General features: G+C 51.7%; 2 protein-coding genes across 3 annotated transcripts; one reads left to right on the forward strand and one right to left on the reverse strand.

Annotated features, from left to right (window-relative positions):
- Positions 1–1,661: 1,661 nt before the first annotated feature.
- TIMM17A (translocase of inner mitochondrial membrane 17A) lies at positions 1,662–14,684 on the forward strand. The gene is made up of 6 exons (XM_053997934.1): positions 1,662–1,769; positions 6,202–6,301; positions 7,698–7,761; positions 8,529–8,657; positions 9,197–9,307; positions 13,273–14,684. The coding sequence occupies exons 1-6, from the start codon at positions 1,744–1,746 to the stop codon at positions 13,341–13,343; spliced, it is 501 nt and encodes a 166-aa protein (XP_053853909.1). The 5' UTR covers positions 1,662–1,743; the 3' UTR covers positions 13,344–14,684.
- ADIPOR1 (adiponectin receptor 1) lies at positions 14,515–21,294 on the reverse strand. 2 transcript variants are annotated; one of them, XM_053997922.1, is made up of 8 exons: positions 21,189–21,294; positions 20,851–21,080; positions 20,096–20,212; positions 19,264–19,435; positions 18,147–18,333; positions 16,961–17,148; positions 15,571–15,764; positions 14,515–15,264 (listed from the first exon to the last, which is right to left on the reverse strand). In XM_053997922.1, exons 2-8 carry the CDS (start codon positions 21,010–21,012, stop codon positions 15,136–15,138), a joined length of 1,149 nt encoding a protein of 382 aa, XP_053853897.1. In that variant the 5' UTR covers positions 21,013–21,080; positions 21,189–21,294; the 3' UTR covers positions 14,515–15,135. The 2 variants fall into 2 exon arrangements, with proteins under 2 accessions (XP_053853897.1, XP_053853899.1); XM_053997924.1 differs by lacking the exon at positions 15,571–15,764.
- Between the last annotated feature and the right edge of the window lie 59 nt (positions 21,295–21,353).

Here is a 21,353-nt window from a genome sequence, read left to right on the forward strand (position 1 = left end):
GCCTGACACCTCCCTTCCTCCCCACTCCGTCCCAGCTCTCCTCTCCTGTCAGGGAGTTGTGCAGAGACAGCAGGTCCTCCCTGAGCCTCCTTTTCTCCAGGCTGAGCCCTCCCAGCTCCCTCAGCTGCTCCTGATGCTCCAGCCCCTTCCCCAGCTCTGTTCTCTTCCCTGAACACGCTCCAGCCCCTCAATGTCCTTCCTGAACTGAGGGGCCCAGAACTGATGTCAGGATTGGAGGTGTTGCCCACCACTGCCCTGCACAGTGGGATGAAGTCACAGCAGTGCCAGAGGACACAGGAGTAGGGAGAGTTGCTCCAGTGGCTGAGAGAGGCCAATGTTTCCTAGTTTTCCCATCTCCCCTTCTTGGCCAAAGCAGAAACCACAATACCACAATACCTGGAGATTCCCAGGAATTTCCAAAATTGCATGACCTCTACTCCCCCACCTTAAATAAGGCCAAACACACCTGTTCGTGAAACAGTAGGAGTCTTTTAAAGCATCAAAACCCAACACAGCAGGTGGAGCATTCTAGCTCCTTCATGGTGCTTCAGACCATTATTTATTAAAACAATTAAGTCACTGGAGAACAACCTGTTTTGCATTCAGTTTTTGCTACTGAATGATTTCCTGCCCTTACAGGAGAGCAGAGTGTGTACTGTTAAATTCAGTGTGAAAAAGAATAAGCAATGTACAACTTAGATTGGCTGCAAACCACTGGGTTGGGCAAGGCTCCAGACCAGAAAAGGAGGCTGAGGGGGGACCTCCTCTGGCCCCACAGAGCCCTGACAGGAGGGTGGAGCCAGGTGGGGGTAGAGCTCTGGTTCCAGGGAACAAGTGATGGGACAAGAGGGAACACCCTCATCTTGTGCCGAGAGCTTTGCAAGCTGCCTGGGAATTTTCTGCCGGCACAGACACTGTTCTCTGGATTCCACCTCTGCCTGCCCAGGAAACTGACCTGGTGACAGGGGTGTCAAGTCCCAGCTCCCAGCTACACGCAGGACCAAGAGAATATCCCCTGGGACATGTGAGGTCAGCCCAGCAGCATCAGGAATGACATGGGCTTGGACCCTGATGTTCTAGGCCAGGTTGGACAGGCCTGGAGCAACCTGGTCTAGTGGAAGATGTCCCTGCCCATGGTAGGGGGTGGAATGGGATGAGATTTAAGGTCCCTTCAAACCCAAACTACTCCATGATTCCATTAAATTTGGAGCAGAGTGGTTTGTCCTTGGAGCAACTTGCACAGGTACTGTTTTTAAAAGAGCTGGAGAGAGACTTTGGACAAAGGCCTGGAGTGACAGGACAAAGAGCTTCCCACTGACAAAGGGTTAGATGGGGTATTGGGAAGGAATTCCTCTCCCTGTGAGGATGGCGAGACCCTGGCCCACATAGCCCAGAGAAGCTGTGGCTGCCCCATGCCTGGAAATGTCCAAGGTCAGGATGGCCGGAGCTTGAAGCGCCCTGGAATAGCAGAAAGTGTCATTGCCCATAGCGGGGCGTGGCACTGGATGGAATTTAAGGTCCATCTCACCCAACGCATCCCTCGCTCCGAGATTTCTCCCCTCACGCCTGGGCAACATCCGCACCGTCACTGCGCCTGTCAATCAGCGCCGGGGGCGGGGCCAGGGCATGGCGCACTCGCAGATACCTCCCTACTCCGCGCCTCGTCCCGCCCTCCGCTGCCATTGGCCGGCGCGGGGCCGCCGCAGCCAATCGCGTGCGGGGAGGTGGTGGGGCCGGGACAAGATGGAGGAGTACGCTCGCGAGCCCTGGTGAGGGGATCGGGATCGGGATCGGGATCGGGATCGGGATCGGGATCGGGATCGGGATCGGGATCGGGATCTACGAGCGCCGGGAAGGGGCGGGGGAGCGGTGCGGACGCGCCCCGGGGCCGCTCCCCGTCGGGGGGGCGGGGTTGACCTTGGTGGGGCCCCCTGAGGGAGGCGGCGGAGGCCGCTCCGCGGGGCCCGTTCGGAGCCTGGGCAGCCAAACCCCTCCGCTACCGAGCCTCGCGCGGCCTCCCGGAGTGGCGAGGAGCCGGCAGGGCCCTGCGACCTGCTCATGCGCCTCCAGGGGCGGCGGGCGCTGCACCGATGGTCCCACGTTCGGTCCTTTAGCAACCTCTTACTCACAACCTTGCCTCTGTCCCTCATCCTCAGCTTCCCTTCCAGCCTTCCCTTATCCTTAGTGCCTCCTCATTCTCAGCCCCCCATCATCGGCTTCCCTGTCTTCAATTCCCCCTTATCCTCAGCTGCTCACATTCTCGGTCACTTCCTCATCCCCGACAGGCTTCCCCCCTCCCCCTCTGCTCCACATCTCATCTCAGATTATCCATTCTCAATCGTCCCTCATTCTCTGCTCGCCTCTTGTCTCCCCGCGATGTACAGCCCCTCCAATCCTCCCCGATTCTCAGTGCTACCATCTTCAGCCTCCCATCTCAGCCGTCCTTTCATCTACAGCCCACCTCACTCTCAGCCTCCCCCACACCCCACCTCAGCCTTCTCTCACTCTTAATTCATCTTCAACCTCCCCTCAACCCCCAAGTCCTCCCTCATCCTTGCCTCCCTCCCACCCCAGGCTCCCCTCACGCCTCGCATGGCCCTGCCCTTCTCTCTCTCCACTTCCATAAGCCTAGCCTGGCCCCCTCCATGCCAAGCTGGCAATGTCTGAATCCTGCCACGGTTCAGCACTGTCACAGTTCAGCACTGTCACAGTTCAGCACCGTCTTTGTAGACTTACACAGCCACATTGGTTGCAAGTCAAGGGTTGTAGGTGTAGTAGTAAAAGGATTAAGTGCAAGCTCAGGTGCAGGGTTACTGAATCATGGGCAGAGTTTCTCATCATGGAGAGGGACTTGGGACAAGGGCCTGGAGTCGCAGGCAGGACAGAGGGGAATGGCTTCCCACTGCCAGAGGGCAAGATTAGATGGGATAGTGGGGAAAAAATTCTTCCCTGTGTCATGAGGCTTTGGCCCAGGTTGCCCAGAGAAGCTGTGGCTGGCCTATCCCTGGCAGTGCCCAAGGCCAGGTTGGACACTGGGGCTTGGAGCAACCTGGAATGTTGGAAGATGTCCTTGCCATGGCAGAGGAAGGAATAGGATGAGCTTCAAGGTCTCTTCCAGCCCAAACCAGTCTGAGATTCTGCTCACCTTTGCAGACAGAGACCTGCGACTGTTCATGAGGCTTTTCCCAAACTTTGCAGATTGCTCTGCTGACAGGTATTAAGTTTGTCCATAAACATCACCCCTGCCTTTTTAAAGTGTAACATCTGGGACGTGAGCAAAGTAAATACTATTTAATAATAGATTGCTGTGGGCTCCAGGTAATCCCAGAATTACTTAGATTGGAAAAGACCTCTCAGACCATCAAGTCCAACCTGTGACCCATTGTCAATCTGTGACCCCACCTTGTCAACCAGACTAGAGCACTGAGTGCCATGTCCAGTCATTCCTTGAACACCTCCAGGGATGGGGATTCCACCATCTCCCTGGGCAGTTCCTTCCAATGCCTGACAGTCCTTTCTGTTGAGAAATTCCTTGTGATATCCTCCTGACCCTCCCCAGGCACAGCATGAAGCTGTGTCCTTAATGCTGTGCAGCTGGGATGTTTTGCTGCCAAGCCATGTGGGGCTGTTGGTGTCCCCCATTGTTCTGTCCCCTTGGCTGCTGGTCACCCTGTGGTCCTCCTGTTATCCAGCCCCTGGCAGCTGCTATCCTGCAGTCAGGCTGGTTCCCTAAAAACCATTGGCACAGAGAAAAGGCCCCTTTATTCATTTAAAGTGTGGTGGCCTCTGATTCCAGTGGTTTTCCAACCTTCAGGAGAGCTGCAGGATGCCGTGGGGCTTGGAGGGAGGACTCACCCCTCTCCCAGGCAGCCAGAGCTGGTGTGTGGCTGTCCCGTAGCCCTGGGAAAAGTGAAGTCTTGCCCTCAGCTCTCCTCATCTTTGAGAAATTACTGATGCCATCAGGAGCAGGAACCCAACTTTATCCCCACGTCATTTCCCTATAGCCTGGGCTCCCCTCCGAGTTAGGGAAGCAATTAACAGTAATGTTATGCTTGTAGATAAGTGCCAGATTAACAATGGAATAATCTCTTTTCTTCTCCAATTCTTTATGAGATCAGGCAGTGCCAGGGCTGGGGGCATTTTCCATCAGCTCTGAGGGAGTTTGGAGAGCTGACACATGCTGGCTATGCTGGGATCAAAGATGTTCTCTCATTTAAAAGGTGCTCAGAAAAGTTTCGAGAGTAGTTAAAAGGAAAATTAGGAACCCTGAAGGTAACAGTTAATGAGGTTAAAGAGGGAAGCATTCCATGACTGGCATCTCATTAACAAGGCTTCAAGAAAAAAGCAGCCATGATTTGTATATTGGAATTTCTTAACTTTGTGGATAAGGGAAGCCCACTTTACATAAGCCATTTAGATTTCCAAAAAGCCTTTTAATGAGATCACTCTCAGAGAGTCAACAAAGGAAGAGGGTTGGGGTGTTTTATTCATAGCAGAGGAGATAAAAATCTGCACAGGAGATGTAAGAATAAAACAACAAAAATCCCCGAGAAAAACTATGTGAGCTGCTTTTCGTCTTGGCATCTTGGACAAGAGTGTGCCTGGAACCTTTTCCTGGGAAAAGGTTTTTTCCTGCAGGAAAAAGTGGAAGGAAAATAAACTGTTGAATTATTGAATGCAGTTAGGGGGTTGAATGAGATAAGATGAGACCATATGCAAGCATGGCAGACAAACAGGAGGTGATGAAGGATAAAATACACCCCCCTGCTTCCTGAGGCCACGTGGGTTTGGGACCTGGATGTAGCTGTCACTGGGGACACTCAGTGGTGACACTTGGGTGGGGTTCTGATGCCTTGGGAACAACCCAGCGATCCAAGGTGCAAAAGCAAAGCCAGCATTGAGTGTGACATGCTGGAGTTCTCTTTGCAGGGGCAGGGCTGGCTGCGGAGGAAGAGGTTTGGAAGTAGGTTGTGAACATGAGGAGCCTGGGAGAACACTCGGGGAGGGACTGAAAATTAGAGATACTTTCTTCAGGAAGAAACGCCTTGTGGCAAAGCCTGCAGCACAGTGAGGGGGGTTTGTCATCCCTCACTAGAGGAGATCTGTAAGGTGGGGAAGTGGCAGGTCAGGGTTGATGTCCTCATGTGCAGGAGCTGGAAGCTGTAGGGGATCCTCAGGAACAGAAACATGACATTATGAGTGAAATTGGAAGTGCTCATTGATGCTCCTGCCTGACAGAAACACTGAGCTTGCCATGGTGCTCAGATTTGTGACCTGCATGCTGTTGTAGGCTGATTTTTGCATTTTCTGATGATTGACAGTGTAGGAGTTAAATCACCTGAGTGCTTGGCTGGAAAATCTAGATACAAGATGAAAGAAACCAAACAACTTTGTTATTCTGTGCTCTGAAATTACCCACAGTGACAACAGAAGTTAATAGCATCTTAAAACTCAACTAATTCAGGAGTTTGGTTTAGGGTTGCAAGGCTCCAGTTTTTGGCAGAGGTTCTGAACCCATAATTAAGGGTCCCTTGGCAGGTACTGACAGCCTATGCTGCAGGAAGGTGCTTCTATGCAAGGTTTTCCTGGATGCTCTGTGGTGTTGGAGTAGGAATTGTGGGTGCTATACTTCTGAGGGGATCTCTCTTTTGTTTGAATGGACTTCAAAGATCCAGGATGCATCAGGAAAAACCTTTCCAGCTCAGCAAAGTTGACTTTGAAGTCTCACTTAAATAAGCAGAACTAATGAAAAGGATGAGTGATTCAAGAAAAAGTGTTTTGTGCCAACTGGGAGCTGCACCTCAATTCTTTGTAGGTCAAGAGAAGAATGAGATCAGGGAATTTAAAGCTATTTACACTATGTAAATAGTGTAGGGCAGAGCTGGAATTCTGCAGGAGTTTTCCATGATGGAAGTATGTCTCTCTGCCTTGTGTGAAGAGTTCAGGCATTTCAGTATATTTGGTACTTCCCACTCTGGGGAAGTGGGCCGGGAGACACTGGCAAAGGTTGAGTCTGTTTTGCTGTAATATTCTTGATTTTTTTGTTGCTGCCTGCTCAGTTAGCTGGATGTGAGATGATATAGCCATCAGGTTCAATCTTCACCCCAGTTATACCAGTGCTGAAGTGCTGGATCTATCCCACTCACTTACATGGTTTAACATGATGGGATTTAATATTTTCATCCCTATTTTTCTTTCCAGTCCCTGGAGGATAGTGGATGACTGTGGAGGGGCCTTCACCATGGGAGCCATAGGAGGGGGCATTTTCCAGGCTATCAAAGGCTTCCGAAATTCCCCAGTGGTGAGTAAAATCCTCTGAAGATGCATTGACTGCAGTCTTGCCTCCACTGTCCTTCACCAGGGAGTGTGGCAGTGAAGGGGAAGGAGAATCCTGTGCAGGGAGCAGGGCTGATTAAAGACCTCTACATTGTTAATCCAGACCATGAGAATCTGTCCTGGCTCAAGATCTGTGGGGGTTCATCTTTTGGGATAAAATTGCTGCTTCCCTGTTTGCTCTGGTGGCTGCAGTGGGACACTGGTCGCTTGTTCCTCCCTCACTGATGAACATTTCCCTCAGGAGGGGAAGTGCAGCAGGAAAGATCCATCTGCCTGTAGTTCTGTCTGAATGGAGGGACATGAAGCCTAGGCTCTCCTTCCTCTCCTGGCCTTTCCCTTTCTTTTAAAACATGGAACAACTCAAAGAAAGAATCTTTTTCTCCTTCAGATTTATATTAAAGGGTATATATTTTTTTCATTAATCTCTTTTTAATCATTGCCATTTTTATTAACTCTATTTTTTAATGCTCAGATTTGGTTTCAATGCAGGAGTGAGTAAACATGGAAGTGAAGTTTTGGTGATACAAGTCGATTTTCACATTTGAGATATCTGCTGCAAAATTATGGCTATAAACACATTGCAGAGACATTGATAAATTAAGATTCAATTGCTTCTTGAACGTTAGTTTTAAAATTTCTCTGACTTCATAGATAAGGTGTTCTTGATGTTACTCTGTCAATAAACTGTTGGTTTGAGGTGGGTTTAATAAATAACTGTTTCCAAACTAGTCAGATCCTTCAGACACTTCACTTGCAAAGGACTATATGCTTAATTAGAGTCTTAATTTTGCTTAAGACTTGCTAAATATATCTATCCCCACTTCTGAGTGATTGTAACAAAAATAAACTTGGTGGATATTCTTTAAACTGTGTTAAAGTGTGGGAGAATGTGTAATTGTTCTGTGGGGTCCTGAGTGACATGTTGAGTATTGGACTGTGGAAGGCTCAGCATGACTTTGCTTCTCTTGACTACAAAGACACCTACAATTGCACCTGCAGGAATGACTAAACACAGGATAGCTAGTGGGCATTGCCCAGCAGATAGGAAGAAAAAATTATGCATGTGAAAAATCACTGCTTATCCTGCTAAAATGTTACTGTAATGCCTCCGTCAGTCCCACTCAGACTGTGAACCCAAATTGTTTCCTGCCTGGTGACTGTAATTTCCATCTGTACCTGACAGGAATATTGTATGGGAGTGATAAATAGTGAAGTAGGTGTAAAATGCACTTTGTCTCAGCTCCTTACAGCTGCTGAGGGGGCTCAGAAATGTGTTGGGCCTGTGGCAGGTTTTTGCAATATAGGCTCAGCTTGGCTGTAAGATTTCACTGTTCTATTTTAACTGAATTCTCTTATTTTAGGGTGTAAACCACCGGCTGCGGGGCAGTTTGACGGCTATTAAAACCAGAGCTCCACAACTGGGAGGTAATGAATTTTGGGGTTTTGTTGCACAGAATTGACTGTTGTTAGATAACAGAGTTTGGGAATGTAACATGGTGCCTTTATTCATTCACCGACACCTGCGCTGAGTCTCAGCAGGTTTGTTGTCCCAAGCAGCAGGTAAATACAGTTCTGATATATCCAAAATGAGTTTGGTTGGGGAGGAAACAGTCTATGTTCCTGGAGTGATAAGCCAGCGGTAATAACTGGTCATATCTTAAAAAGCAGAGCTCCCTGGAGCCTCTTCATGGTGTGGAGGGGGTTAAGATAAAACTAACACATTACAAGAAGTGATCCAGCTTGGATGAAAAAATAGAACTTAGGGGTGTCCATGCATGTGCTGTAGGATGCCGAGCTCCTGAGGCCACAGGAGCAGGGTTGGGTGAGGTTTGAGGTGTGACATGACTCTGCATCATTGTCGGTAAGGAAGTATGTTAAAAAGGGATAAATCTGAAAGTTCCCTTAGCTAATCTGACTTTGTTAGGATGAAAGTTCCATTATAATCACAGTTTGATAATTTTTCTGTAGTTAAGTGTAGATTAGTGAGATGATATATAAAATGGGGGGAGAGGGGGATGATGACATGTGAAGTTGGAAATTTCCCTGTATTGATTTTAACCTGTATTTGGCTCTTTATGAGTTTGAATTTACTTCATGTCTGAAACAGAGTACAGTAACACCACAGCATCTGTTGTGCAGCACAACTGGCTTCTCTGCTCTCTCCAAAGTGGCTTTGGTTTGATTTGGAACAGGGAGCTTTGCTGTCTGGGGAGGTCTCTTCTCCATGATTGACTGCAGTATGGTCAGAATGAGAGGGAAGGAAGATCCCTGGAATTCCATCACGAGTGGAGCCCTGACTGGAGCCATTTTAGCTGCAAGAAGTAAGAAACTGGGGATATCAGTTGAAAATCTCCTATTCTCTAAATGTACAGTTCTCATTGTTATAGCAAAGCAACAGTCTGTGACACCCAAATAGGAATTTGCTGTCTCAGATGCCGAAAAACAATCTGAAACTTTTCTCTTGTGCTTAGGAAAGTAATAATCAGGCTCCCAAATGTTCCCGGTGTTCCTTGAAGAGAGGGTGGGGGAAGTTGCCCAGCAATTATCCTTTAATGCAGCTTAATGGACACAAAATTACTGCTCTGAGTCTGCTTTAGGAGAGATTAAGGCACAAAGAGGCTGGTGAGGCCCTGACACAAGTTACCCAGAGCAGCTGTGGCTGTCCCATTCCTAGAAGTGTCTAAGGCCGGGTTGGACGGGGCTTGAAGCAACCTGGGATAGTGGAAGGTGTCCCTCCCCATGGCAGGTGGTGAAACGAAATGATCTTCAGGGTCTCTTCCAGCCCAAACCATCCTGGGATTCAATGGATTCTAACATGTAGCAAAGAAATTAAGTGTTGGTTTGTGCTTTTCATTTCCAGATGGCCCTGTTGCCATGGTCGGATCTGCTGCCATGGGAGGAATTCTCCTGGCCCTAATCGAAGGAGCTGGAATTCTGCTGACAAGATTTGCCTCCACACAATTCCCAAATGGTAAGGAGCCAGCAGATGATGTGTCACAAGGATTTGCTTTGCTGATGTGCCCCTGGCAGTCATATTATCCTAGAGTGAATCTGCACTGCCCTGCCAGCTCCTGAGGCTGTGGAAAGCCAAGGAGGAGCTGCAGGTGCTGATGACATGAGATTATCACCAGCTGCTTCTCGCTGGGAGACTGGAGGTGACATGGCTGAGAGCAGGGATGTCCCTGCTGTCCCTGGCTTCTGCCATGCACATGGTGGCAGAAGGGTTTTACTCAGGGGTGAGACAATGGTTTGAGGTAATGGCAGGCAGCAAATTGTGCAAAAGTGGGCTAGTTCTGGCAGGTCAGGGTCTGTGTGGGCTGTCTCCAGGGCTTGGACACTGCAGGGATGGGGCAGCCACAACTTCTCTGGGCAGCCTGGGCCAGGGCTTCATCACTTCCACAGGGAAGAATTCTGTTCCAATATCCCATCTATCCCTACCCTCTGGCAGTGGGAAGCCATTCTCCCTTGTTCTGTGATTCCAGGCCCTTTTCTGAAGTCCCTCTCTAGCTCTCTTGGAACCCCTTTAGGCACTGGAAGGGGCTCTAAGCCTTCTGCTCTCCAGGTTTAACATTGCCAGCTCTTCCAGCCTTTCCTCATAGGAGAAATGCTCCACCTTATTTTGGGAAGAACACAAACCACTAGTGTTGGATGAGTAGCAGGTGAATCCCATGTGAATCTTCTCCTGGGTTTGTTCACCAATATTCTTCATCCAACCTAAACTATGACAATTTCTGTTTTATAAAGATGCTTGAAAATTAATCTGCCTTGGAGAAAGTGTATCATCTGTCCATGACAATTAGTTCTCTCTCTGTATTGTCCCACTGAAGCTGTGTTGCTCCCTCCAGCAGCAGGCAGTGGATCAGGAAGCTGACTCTACACTTGTTCCATTTCACTGGTTGCTTTATTGTTGGGCAAGTCACTGTGGTTAAACCTTTCCAGAGGAGCCAAGGTCACCTCAAAGGCACTAATGTGCAAGTTTCCAGCTCCTTTAGATGACTGGAAAGGTTTTCCTCTTCCTCCTCTGGTCCATTTCCCTGTTAGAAACTTCTGTCTAGTGCAAGGTGTCCCTGCAGAGGGTGGGGCAAGATGAGCTTTAAGGTTACAGAATTCACAGAATGACCAGGTTGGAAGCTACCTTAAAGATTATTGAGTCCGTCCCAGCCCCAACACCTCAACTAAACCATGGCACTAAGTGCCACATCCAGTCTTTTCTTCCGCCACCTCCTCAGGCACGCCATTCCAGAACTTTATCACCCTTTCTGTAAAAAACTTTATTTCCCCTGATGCAGCTTGAGACTGTGTCCTCTGGTTCTGTCAGTTGCTGCCTGGTGAAAAAGACCGACCCCCATCTGACTACAGCCACCTTTCAGGAAGTAGTAGGGAGTAATAAGGTCACATCTGAGTCTCCTTTTCTTCAGGCTAAACAACCCCAGCTCCCTCAGTCGTTTCTCACAGGGTTTGTATTCCAAGCCCCTCACCGGCCTCATTGCCTCCTCTGGACGCACTCAAGCGTCTCAACATCCTTCCCAAACTGAGGGGCCAGAACTGGACACAGCACTCAGGGTGCCAAATGCTCACCAGTGCCGAGTACAGGGGAAGAATGACCTCCCTGCTCCTGCTGGTCACACAACTCCTAATGCAGGCCAGGATGCCATTCTTGGCCACCAGGGCACACTGCTGGCTCACGTTCAGCCGCCTGTTGACCAGCACCCCCAGGTCCCTTTCTGCCTGGGCACTGTCCCCAGCCTATAGCAGTACAGGGGGTTATTGTGGCCAAAGTGCAGGATTTGGCACTTGGACTTTAATTAAACTTCATCCTGTTAGACTCAGCCCATCCATTCAACCGTTCCAGGTCTCCCTGCAGAGCCCTCCTACCTTCCAACAGATGGACACATGATCCTACCTTAGTGTCGTCCACAGATTTACTAATGAAACACTCAATTCCCTCATCCATATCATCAATAAAGATACTGAACAGAACTGGCCCCAGCACAGAGCCCTGAGGGACACCCCTGGTGACTGTCCCCAGCTGGATGCAGCACTGCTCACCACCAGCCGGCCATCCAGCCAGTTCTGAACCCAGCACAGAGTGCTCCTGTCCCAGCCGTGGGCTGCAGCTTTTCCAGGAGTGTGCTGTGGGAGACAGTGACAAAGGCCTTGCTGAAGTCCAGGTACACAACATCAACAGCCTTTCCTGCATCCAGCAGTCGGTTCACCTGGTCATAAAAGGAGATCAGGTTGGTCAAACGTGACCTACCCTTCCTAAACCCATGCTGGCTGGGTCTGATACCCTGGCCGTCCTGTAGGTGCTGTGTGATAGCACTCAGTATAAACTGTTCCATAACCTTACCTGGTAGAGAGGTCAGGCTAACCGGCCTATAATTGCCAGGATCCTCCTTCCCACCCTTTTTATGAATGGGTGTCACATTGGCCAGCTTCCAGTCATCTAAAACCTCACCAGTCAGCCAGGACTGTTGGTAAATGATGGAGAGCGGCTTTGCAAGCTCATCTGCCAGCTCCCTCATCACCCTGGGGTGGATCCCATCTGGTCCTATGGATTTATGAATATCCAAGTAGCTCAGCAGTTCTCTGACTGCCTCCTCTTGGATAATGGGGGGACCATTCTGCTTCCTGATATCATCAAGCAAGCCAAGAGGACAGTTATCCTGAAGGCAAATCATTTTCTCACTAAAAACTGAGACAAAAAAGGCGTTAAGCACCTCTGCCTTCTCCTCATCTGCAGTAACAAAGTTCCCTTCTGCATCTAATAAAGAACAAAGGTTGGTCTTACTCTTCCTTTTACCATTAATATATTTATAAAAACATTTTTTGTTATCCTTTACAAAAGTTGCCATTTTAAGTTAAAACTGAGCTTTAGCGTTCCAAATTTTTTCTTCTACATACTCTAGCAGCCCCCTTAAATACTACCTGAGAAACCAGATCCTCCTTCCAAAGATAATACATTCTTTTTTTATTCCTGAGTTTCTCCAAAACCTCCTTGCCCATCCAGGCTGGACATTTGTCTCGTCAATTCATCTTTTGACACACAGGGACAGTCTGTTCCTGTGCCCTGAAGATCTCCATTTTGAAGCATGCCCACCCTTCCTGAACTCCTTTATTTTTAAGGACTACTTCCCAAGGAACTCTCTGAATAAGTCTCCTGAATAGGCCAAAGTCTGCCCTCCGAAAGTCCAATGTAAAGTCTTATTAATGTTCCTCTTGAATTCACCAAATATTGAAAATTTTATAATTTCATGATCACTGTGCCCCAAGAAGCCTCCAACCACCACATCTCCCACCAACCCATCTCTATTTGCAAACAATAGATCTAACATTGTCCCTCCCCTGGTGGACTCACCCACCAGCTTTGACAACCCAAATTGTTCCACAACTCCGTGATTCTTCTATGAAACTTGGAGAGAAGTGGTGTGTCTTTGGAGCAGCTTGAACAGCGTACGTTTCCTAAAAGAGAGCTGAAGAGGGGTTTTGGACAAGGTCATGGAGGGGCAGGACAAGGGGGAATGGCTACCCACTGCCAGAAGGCAGAGTGAGATGGGATCTTGGGAAGAAATTCTTCCCTGTGATGGTGGTGAGGCCCTGGCTCAGGTTTTCCAGAGAAGCTGTGGCTGCCCCATCCCTGGAAGTGTCCAAGGCCAGGTTGGACATGGCTTGGAGCAACCTGGGCTAGTGGAAGGTGTCCCTGCCATGGGGACATGGCAGGGGGTAGAAATGGATAAGCTTTAAGGTCTTTTCCAAGCCCAACTAGTCTTTGATTCTATGCAACTTTTGAAACTTTTTATGAAACTCAAACAATTCCAGGGTTTATGATTCATTTTAAGAGGGATTTATATAAACAAACCAGCTGTGAATTCTGTTAATAGGAAGAATCTCCTGCATTTTTGTATTTATTTGCCTTTTCCCCTGTCCCTCCTCCAGGCCCACAATTGTCAGAGGATCCATCCCAGCTCCAGCCACCCCCGTTCAGCGACTACCGACAGTATCAATGATGGTCCCCGACCACCTCCTCGTCCTCCTCTTCTTCTTCCTCCTCCTCCTCCTCCTCTTTCTCTCCCTTCCCTGTTCCTGAGTGGTCCCACCTGGAGGATGTGGAGGGGGTTTTTACTTACACCAGTGGTTGTCCCTTACACACTGTGCCAGGAGGACCTGCAGCATTTCTCAATGTCAAACTGCTCAGGAGAACTTTTAGAAAAGAAAATCTATTTATTCCTGATATATTCCATTGCTGTAATGTTACACTTGTCTGGTAGAATACAAGGAGGTTTGAGACAAGGACCAAATGGAGTCTTGTCATCCTTTTGACACAGACTGGAGTGAAAGTCTTGGAGTCTCCTCTGGGATGTCGCACCTGCAGTGAACACAGCTAGAATGTAGCTTCTTCCCTGTTGGATTTAGGTTATGGGGCTGGAGGGGGAAGCATTGCACCTGCTGCCAGCCCAGCCTCCTGTTTTTCATCTCAGATCTTGGCCTGAGCAGAGTTACCACATCTGCTCTGTGGTTTTGTCCTTAAATTCCAGCTCTGGAAGCCCCTTCCCTCTTGCCAGCAGTTACAAAATCACATCCAGTGAGGTTTTCTGTTGTAACTCGTTAATTAACTCATTGATGCCATTGCTTGCTGGCAGTTCCTGATACAGTATACAGAAGCCTGGGGGATTTCCAAAGCTGGGCCACATCCAAACAGCAGAGCAAAAGGACACCCTCACCTCTGGGGGATGGCAGGGACAGGTGGCACAGAGGCAGTAGTTTCTCTGCCTACACTCCTTCACCCCTGGGTCAGGCAATGGCCTTCAGCTGCCCGAGCTGGGCTTTACTGTGCTGACCTCTGCCCCTCCAAACCCCCTGATAATCACTGTCCCCTGTGCACCAGGAGAAGCCTCCAGCTGGGGCATAGTCCCGCACTGCCCCCACTCTAGACAGGCTGTGACACCTCTCCTGCCCTACTGAGCCCCAAGGGAAGTCACAGTCCCGGAGCTGTCACCAACCAGGGCCATGTTTCCTGCCCTGTCATCACCACAACATCCCAGTTTCCTGTTTTATTCCAGCCAGTCCAGAGTCCACTGCAGCTGGAGAGATCCCACTGCCCCAGGGCACTCCTGCCCTGCTCCTGGGGTGCCTGGAGCCTTCTCTCCCCCACATCAAAAATGGACACAGACACAGCAGTGACACTGAACTATTGACCTTTTTATTTCAATCAGCTACAGCAGCTCTACATTCCCTACAACACTGTCCTTCCTCCCTCCTCCCGACAGTGAGGGAGCCAAGGAGTGCGGTGGCAGCGCATTGTCTTAAAGCTTAGTATTAAATATTAAATATTCTTTCTTTTATGTTTACATTACTTTGTCAAGGAAAACATAACAAAACAAAAAGGACAATTAAAACTTTAAATTACATGAGTGTGTGCCCATGCCTGGGGCTGCCCCAGCCAGGCACTGCTGCGGGGGATATGCAGAACTCCTGGTGCGTGAGGAGCGGGATGTGCTCGGCTGTGTGGGAGCAGGGAGCTGTTCCCCATGCTGTCAGAGCAGCAGGTGATCCCGGTGCAGCTAAAACACTTGTCTGGAGGAGTTGGGAGCCCCCCTGCAGCCCCAGCCAGTGCGTGGGGAAGGGAGTGAGGATTTGGTCAACAACTTTGCTAAAGGATTTATCAATTTCTTATTTTGTTTCTTTAAAAAAAAAACCCAACAAACCAACAACCCCAAATGGTTTTGAGTCTTCCTTTGATTTTAGCAAAGACAAGAGTTTAAAAAGCACTTAGGAAGCTTGTACTAAAACCAGGCGCTCTCAGAGGAGAGAGTCATCTGTGCACCCCCCTTCCAGGCCGTAGCGAAATTCCTGCAGGTTGGACACCCCATAGAAGTGGACAAAGGCTGCAGCCACTACCAGCACGTGGAAGATCTGATGAGACTGGAACTGCAGGGAAACAAAAAAAGCCTTTAGACCACACCGAAGGGGACAGCAACATTGTCAACACCTCCTCTTCCTCTTCCTCCTTGCTGCTCCAGGACTGTCCTCTGTGCTCTGCTCCCCGCTCTGTTGCACCCAGCAGTGATTTCCACCCTGTACTTTGCCCTGCCCTGCCCACACGCAGAACCTGTTCGAGGTCTGCCTGCCAGCATGTGCTGAGGCACAGGCGTACACCCCCAGCCTCCAGCCCTCAATGCCCCCTCCCCTGACCCCAGAGCTGCCCCCAGACAACCTGTTCACTCCCACACTCACCCAGATGTCGAACTTGCCCGGGAAAAAGCGCTCAGGAATGCGGGCAGCGTAGAGCCCAGCGCCGGTGATGTACATCACAGCCATGAGGAAGAACCAGCCCATCTGCCCCACCGTGGTGGCCTTCACAAAGCCCTCGGCAATGGTGAAGTGCATGGTGGGCACAACCCCGCTCAGTCCCAGCCCCAGGAACACGCCTGCAGCCCAGAGAGGAGGTCAGGGAAAAGAGCTCAAATGTGGAGTGGGAGCCGCTCCTCCCACAAACTCCCCTTGATCCCTCATCCTGTGCTAGGGAAGCAGCTTTTCTTCACTGAATTCATAAAATATCTCAAGCTGGAAAGGACCCATAAGGATCATTGTGTCACACTCTTGGCCCTGCACTGGAGACCCCCAAACAATCTCACTCGGTACCTGAAAGCGTCGTCCAAACACTTAAACTTCTCCAATCCTCATGGCATTTATCCTTCACAAAATGAGGGACCCACAGCTCCACATCCCAGGTAAAACTGCCCCTGTGCTCACTGGGTAGAACCTGCCCAGTGTTTCTTATGTGGGGCTGCAGCAGCTCCAGCTCCTGGCTACAGGAATGGACATTTTGGAAGGTGCCAGCCTTTTGGATTGCAGCAGGAACACAGCCAGCCCTTCCAATAAAGTAATTTCTTGCAGCTCCTGAGGAAGGAGCTCAGCAGCAGCCGAAATGTTCAACTCTGGCCTCTGATGAGTTGGCAGAGAACAAGTGGCACTGGCCTGGAGAGGCTCTGGGTGGCACTTGGCTGGATCCTGCTCATGCTGGGGGCACAAGATACAGTGGGGAGGAGCCATGGGAACGTGAGTCCTGCCTGTCCCCTGCCCTCATCTCAGGGCTCTCAGGTGACCACTGTCTCAGTATGGTCTTTCCTCACTCATGTAGCCAGGACAGTGTTCTGAGATACATTTGCTTCAGAACTCCTGGGAGCTGGGGAGGGAGGCATCTCCTGGTGCTCAGCAAGGCTGATGGGACCTGCCATTAAAATTGGAGTAAACCGGGGTGTGGGGCTAGAAGCAGCCCCCCACTCCACCCCTAGGTAGGCAGGGACCAGCCAGCTTGTCCCCAGCAGGGAAGAGCTCAGGAATGCCTTCCTCCTCCACCCCAGCTGCAGGTTCCTGCTGCTAAAATGCTTCCCAGAGAAGGCAGAAAAGGCACAGCCCCAGCCCGCCCAAGGCTATTTTTAAACTCCAAACCTCAGGCTCTGCTCAGGAAATGAATCCCCAGCACAGCAAGAGAAGGCAGGAGGCCACTCCCTGAAGTGCTGTGCTGCTCAAGGAGAATGAATCCTGCAGGTGCCCAGAGCTTCTCTCAAATGGGATCTGCCCAAAGTGCCTCCTAAGACTCAGAGGAGGAGGGAGCTCCTACCTGCTCTGGTCTGCCTGTGCTTGGGGGTAGCAAATCGGTCCCACTGTGCCACAATGATGGCAGAGATACCCAAGACACAGACGATGGAGAGGTAGATGAGTCTTGGCTGTGGGGAGCAGTAGAAGGAGTAGTAGAGCCACGGGACGAAGCTCCCCATGATCAGCAGTGCAATTCCTGAATAATCCAACCTGCAGGCAGGGTGCAATGACAGAGAGCCACAGGTGAGCCCCAAAATCCACCCCCTCCATGTATGGGAACTCTCCAGCCTGCACCTGAGTGGAGTCACTGGGCAGGAGAGGTGTGCTGGGGTCCCATCAGGGCAGGTGCAACAGGAGAAAGGGCCTGAGCACAGTGGGAATGCTGGGGAGGGACAGGAGGAGGCTGGAGCTCAGACCACTGGGAACAAATCCCTGCGCACATATATATCTGTGATTCTCTACTCATCACACCACAGAAACATAGCCGCTGAACTGCCCCCATTGCCTTCCCAGGAACACAAGGGCATTCCTGTTGGTTTTGTTCTGGACACAGGGTCCCATGGGATCTCTGGCGGTTGTGCAAAGAGGATGGGCAGGATTCCCAGCAAGCAGCACCCAAATGAATGCCTTTAACAGCCATATGGGAGCAGAATGTCACTTGAGAGCCTCACTATGAAGGCTGATGGGAGCTTGACCCTGGGAGCAGCCCAGGAACAGGCACAAACCACTGACCAGCCTTCCCACTCTGCTCGGAATCCTGTTTGTGTTTGTTCTTTCCATTTGGCTTCAGTCCAAACTAGATCCAAAACAGAAATTTTTAAAAGCATCCAGTAAACTGGAACCTGCCAAACTGGCCGTGGCCCCCAGCTGCCCAGTGAGAGCAAGACCCCTCCTCAATTCACTACTGAAAGGGGCATAGAGCCTGTTCCCTTGGGAACACAGAGGCCATTCCCTTGGGAGCCAGGATCCTGTTCCCTTGGGAGCTGCAGGGTCTCAGGATCTTTATCATGCACCTGAGGCCCCTGACCTGGCACGTTTAAGGTGCTCAGGCAGAACCCTCCAGAACCCTGTTATGGCTCCCCTCAGTTCCATGCTGGATTGTCCCTTCCTCCAGGGATAAAACATTTGGGAACACAGTCCTTTCCAAGAGGAAGTCCTGCAAAAAGCCAACACCTTCCAGCAGACCACACAACCACATGCTGACTCACTTTGAAAAAGTCCGCGAGACCTTCTCTGAGTGACAGTAGACAGTGTGGAAAAGCCAGGAGAAGCTGAGGCACAGCACTGCTCCCAGGAAGAACATCCCGAACACCACTTTTTCTTGGAGAGGAGCCATAAAGTACATGTTGGGCCGCAGCATGGTCAGGATCCCCAGGCAGAGGAACAGAACAAACCCTGCAGGAACACATGGAGAGGAAAGTAAGGGGGACAGTGGGGGATTTCAGCAGAGCCAGGGTAAGAACAGCTCCTGGAGGCCCTGGATGTATCCCAGGGGTGCTCAGTAACCCACAGTGGGTCCTTGGCTGAGGCCTTTGTTAGTGCAAACAAGAAGGGCTGGGGTCAAGGGAAAGGGCAGGCACAGGGCAAAGACCTGCTGAGCTGCTGTTTCACAGTGTCATGGAATCACAGAATGGTTTAGGTGGGAAGGGACCTTAAAGCTCACCACATTCCACCCCCTGCCATGGGCAGGGACACCTTTCACTATCCAGGTTTCTCCAAGCCACATCCAACCTGGCTGTGGACACCTCCAGGCATGGGGCAGCCACAGCTTCTCTGGGAAACCTGGGCCAGGGCCTCATCACTTTCATAGGGAAGAATTTCTTCCACTCTCCCATTTAACCCTGCCCTCTGGCAGTGGGAAGCCATTCTCCCTTGTCCTGTGACTCCAGGCCCTTGTCCAAAGTCCTTCTCCAGCTCTCCTTGAGCCCTTTTAGCTACTGGAAGGGGCTCTGAGGGATCCCTGGAGCTTTCTCTTCTCCAGGAAAAGTATTCCCAGCATTTCCAGCCCAGCTCCAGAGCAGAAGAGCTCCAGCCCTCAGACCATCTCTGTGGCCTCCTCTGGACTCAAATATTTCAGAGGAACATCCTGAGGCTCCCCTGTGTTGCCCAGGACACATCTCCTTGTCCTACTCCTGCAGTGGCTGAGCCCAGCCCTGGTCCCTCTCTCCCAAGGGGCTCCAGGCACTCTATGTCTGATCCTCGTGCATGCACAGGATCTGCACAGGGAGCCCTGGGCATGGAGAGGACCCGTCACCAAGCCCGTTCTGACCCTACTGCAGGGTCTGAGTACCTCCAGCCCCGGGGCTCCCCCTTCCCCACAATCACCCAGCAGGTGTGTCCAGATGTTGCCTGTCTCGGTGTGTATCCGGAAAATGCTCCGGAAGCAGGCGCGGAAGGAGGGCATGGGGGGCCGGTGTCCATGCAGGAGGTAATCGTTGTCCTTGAGCCAGTCGGGCAGGACGTCGTATGGGATCACACGCCAGCGTCCTTCCCACACCTGCAACACACCAGGGGGATCAGGGCAGCCCAGAGCCCCAAATCCATGGGGAACAGCCCAGCCCTGGGATGCTCCTCAGGGAGAGGAAGTTTGGCTTCTTCGACATCAGGTGCCCTGTGGGACCCTGTAAGCCGTTCACCCACATCCTGCCCTTTGCTCTCCATAACTTCCCAGGGAGTGATTCTCAGTTGCCCCAAGGAGTGATTTTACCCCCATCTCAGTTCCCACAAGGACCGCCCAGGAAGTCAGGGGTGATTAATACCCTTAGCTTTAACCCCTCCACACCCACAGACTGGTCCCTGTGGTGGGAATTCCTGTTTGATCAGGGAATTCTTGCACAGGAGCTTCTTGCGCAGAAGCCACAGTGACTGCGGGCACAAGGTGACACCCCGGCCGGCACTTGGACTCCTGGGCCCCGCCCAGGCCCGTGGGAACATCTGAATTGCTCCCAGGTTCTCATCCTCCATGGCTGGGCCAACCCCCATCCAAGCCATCCCCTCCCACACCGTTCCTGGGGATGCTGCTGGGAGCAGCCCAGCAGAGCTGGAGCCAGCTGCAGCCATGTGGAGCTTTACATGGACACATCCTGTCACCCCAAACCCGGGAATTGGGGAATCTGCTCCAAAATCAAGACTGGGGGATCGCCAAAGGCTCTGGTACCTTGTACACGAACTCTTCCATCTTCTCCATGGCATGGTGAGCCTGCAGAGGCAGGGTCAGCACCCGTACCACCTCCTCCTCCTCCTCGCGGGCCACTGGGCATGGTGGGTCCTCGGCCTGCAGCGAGAAGAGCCAGGAGGGAATTGCTCCAGCCCCCAGGAGAGGAATCACCCCTGCCCTTCTGAGAGCACCTGGGGCTTCATCCCTCTGATGCAACGGGCAAGACCCACTGCTCACCCTCGTTTATGCAACATGCTGCTGCCTGACCCATCCTGAGCATGCTAATCCCAGATTTATCCTGTCGAAAAGTGGGATTAGCACCAGGGATTTTCATCCCTACAACCAAAGCTGGAACGGCCGCTTGGCCCAGCCAGGACACCCGAGCCAGCCCACCCGAGCAGAGGCTCAGAAACGCTCTGGGTCCTGGCACAGCTCCCGCTCTCCTCAGCCGGGAAGGGGTTTGGGGAGGTGATTCCCGGCCCTGTGGAAATGCTGGGGCACTGGAAACACCCGGTACAGACACAGCGATCCCGGTGCCATCCCTGTGAAGGACTATCCCGCTCCATGCCTGCTGGGCAGGAGCAGAGTTTAGGCCGGCTCGGAACACAGACCAGCCCGAGGAACAATACAGAACCGTACTCCTCTAGCTATTAATGGGATAACGGGCAGACTCCCGGGACAATCCGCGAAGACTGAGCGGGGAGACTGAGTCAGGCTCTGGATCCCTCCCGCCCAGGGGTCTCGGAGGGGCTCACGCTGGCCGCGCCGGTGGGTCCCTGGTCCCCCTTCTCTTCAAGGAGCGGCCCCAGCTCGGCGAGCTCCAGGTGCGCCCGTTCCCGCTCCCGCTCCCGGTCCCGGTCTCGGCTGGCGGCCACAAGCCCGCTGCCCGCCCCGGCAGGGGCCTTGCGGGACGCCATCGGGGCGGCGGGTGCGTGCGGCTCCGAGACAGCCGGTGAAGGTCCCTCCGCGTCCTTCTGCCGCCGCGCTGGAGGGGGAAGAAGCACAGAGTTACCGGGGCCGAGGGGGCCGGCGGCAGGGCTCTCCCCGGGGGGCTGGACACAGCGGACGCCCCGCTCCCCCACCCGTCCCTCACCGGCCGCTACATCCCGCGGGCGGCGGCGGCGGCACCGGAAGCAACGCTAAGGGAACGGGAACGCACAGCGCTGGTTCCGGCCTCGGGGCCGCGCCCCCACCAGGGCTCCGCCCCGCAGAAGGGCGTCCTATGATTGGTCAAGACCACTGTCTGTCTCTCTTTTCT

The sequence above is a fragment of the Vidua macroura genome, chromosome 24 (genome assembly GCF_024509145.1).
Source record: "Vidua macroura isolate BioBank_ID:100142 chromosome 24, ASM2450914v1, whole genome shotgun sequence".
Taxonomy (NCBI): Eukaryota; Metazoa; Chordata; class Aves; order Passeriformes; family Viduidae; genus Vidua; species Vidua macroura.

Bases quoted from the DNA above. Each gene is read 5' to 3' on its own strand.
- TIMM17A (XM_053997934.1), top strand. From the start codon at position 1,744: ATGGAGGAGTACGCTCGCGAGCCCTG. The intron at 6,302-7,697 runs GTGAGTAAAATC...CTCTTATTTTAG, and splicing joins GCTTCCGAAATTCCCCAGTG to GGTGTAAACCACCGGCTGCG. The intron at 7,762-8,528 runs GTAATGAATTTT...GATTTGGAACAG, and splicing joins CAGAGCTCCACAACTGGGAG to GGAGCTTTGCTGTCTGGGGA.
- ADIPOR1 (XM_053997922.1), bottom strand. From the start codon at position 21,012: ATGGCGTCCCGCAAGGCCCCTGCCGGGGCGGGCAGCGGGCTTGTGGCC. The intron at 17,149-18,146 runs GTGAGTCAGCAT...CCCTGCCTGCAG, and splicing joins GTCTCGCGGACTTTTTCAAA to GTTGGATTATTCAGGAATTG. The intron at 15,265-15,570 runs GTGAGTGTGGGA...GTTTCCCTGCAG, and splicing joins CGGGCAAGTTCGACATCTGG to TTCCAGTCTCATCAGATCTT.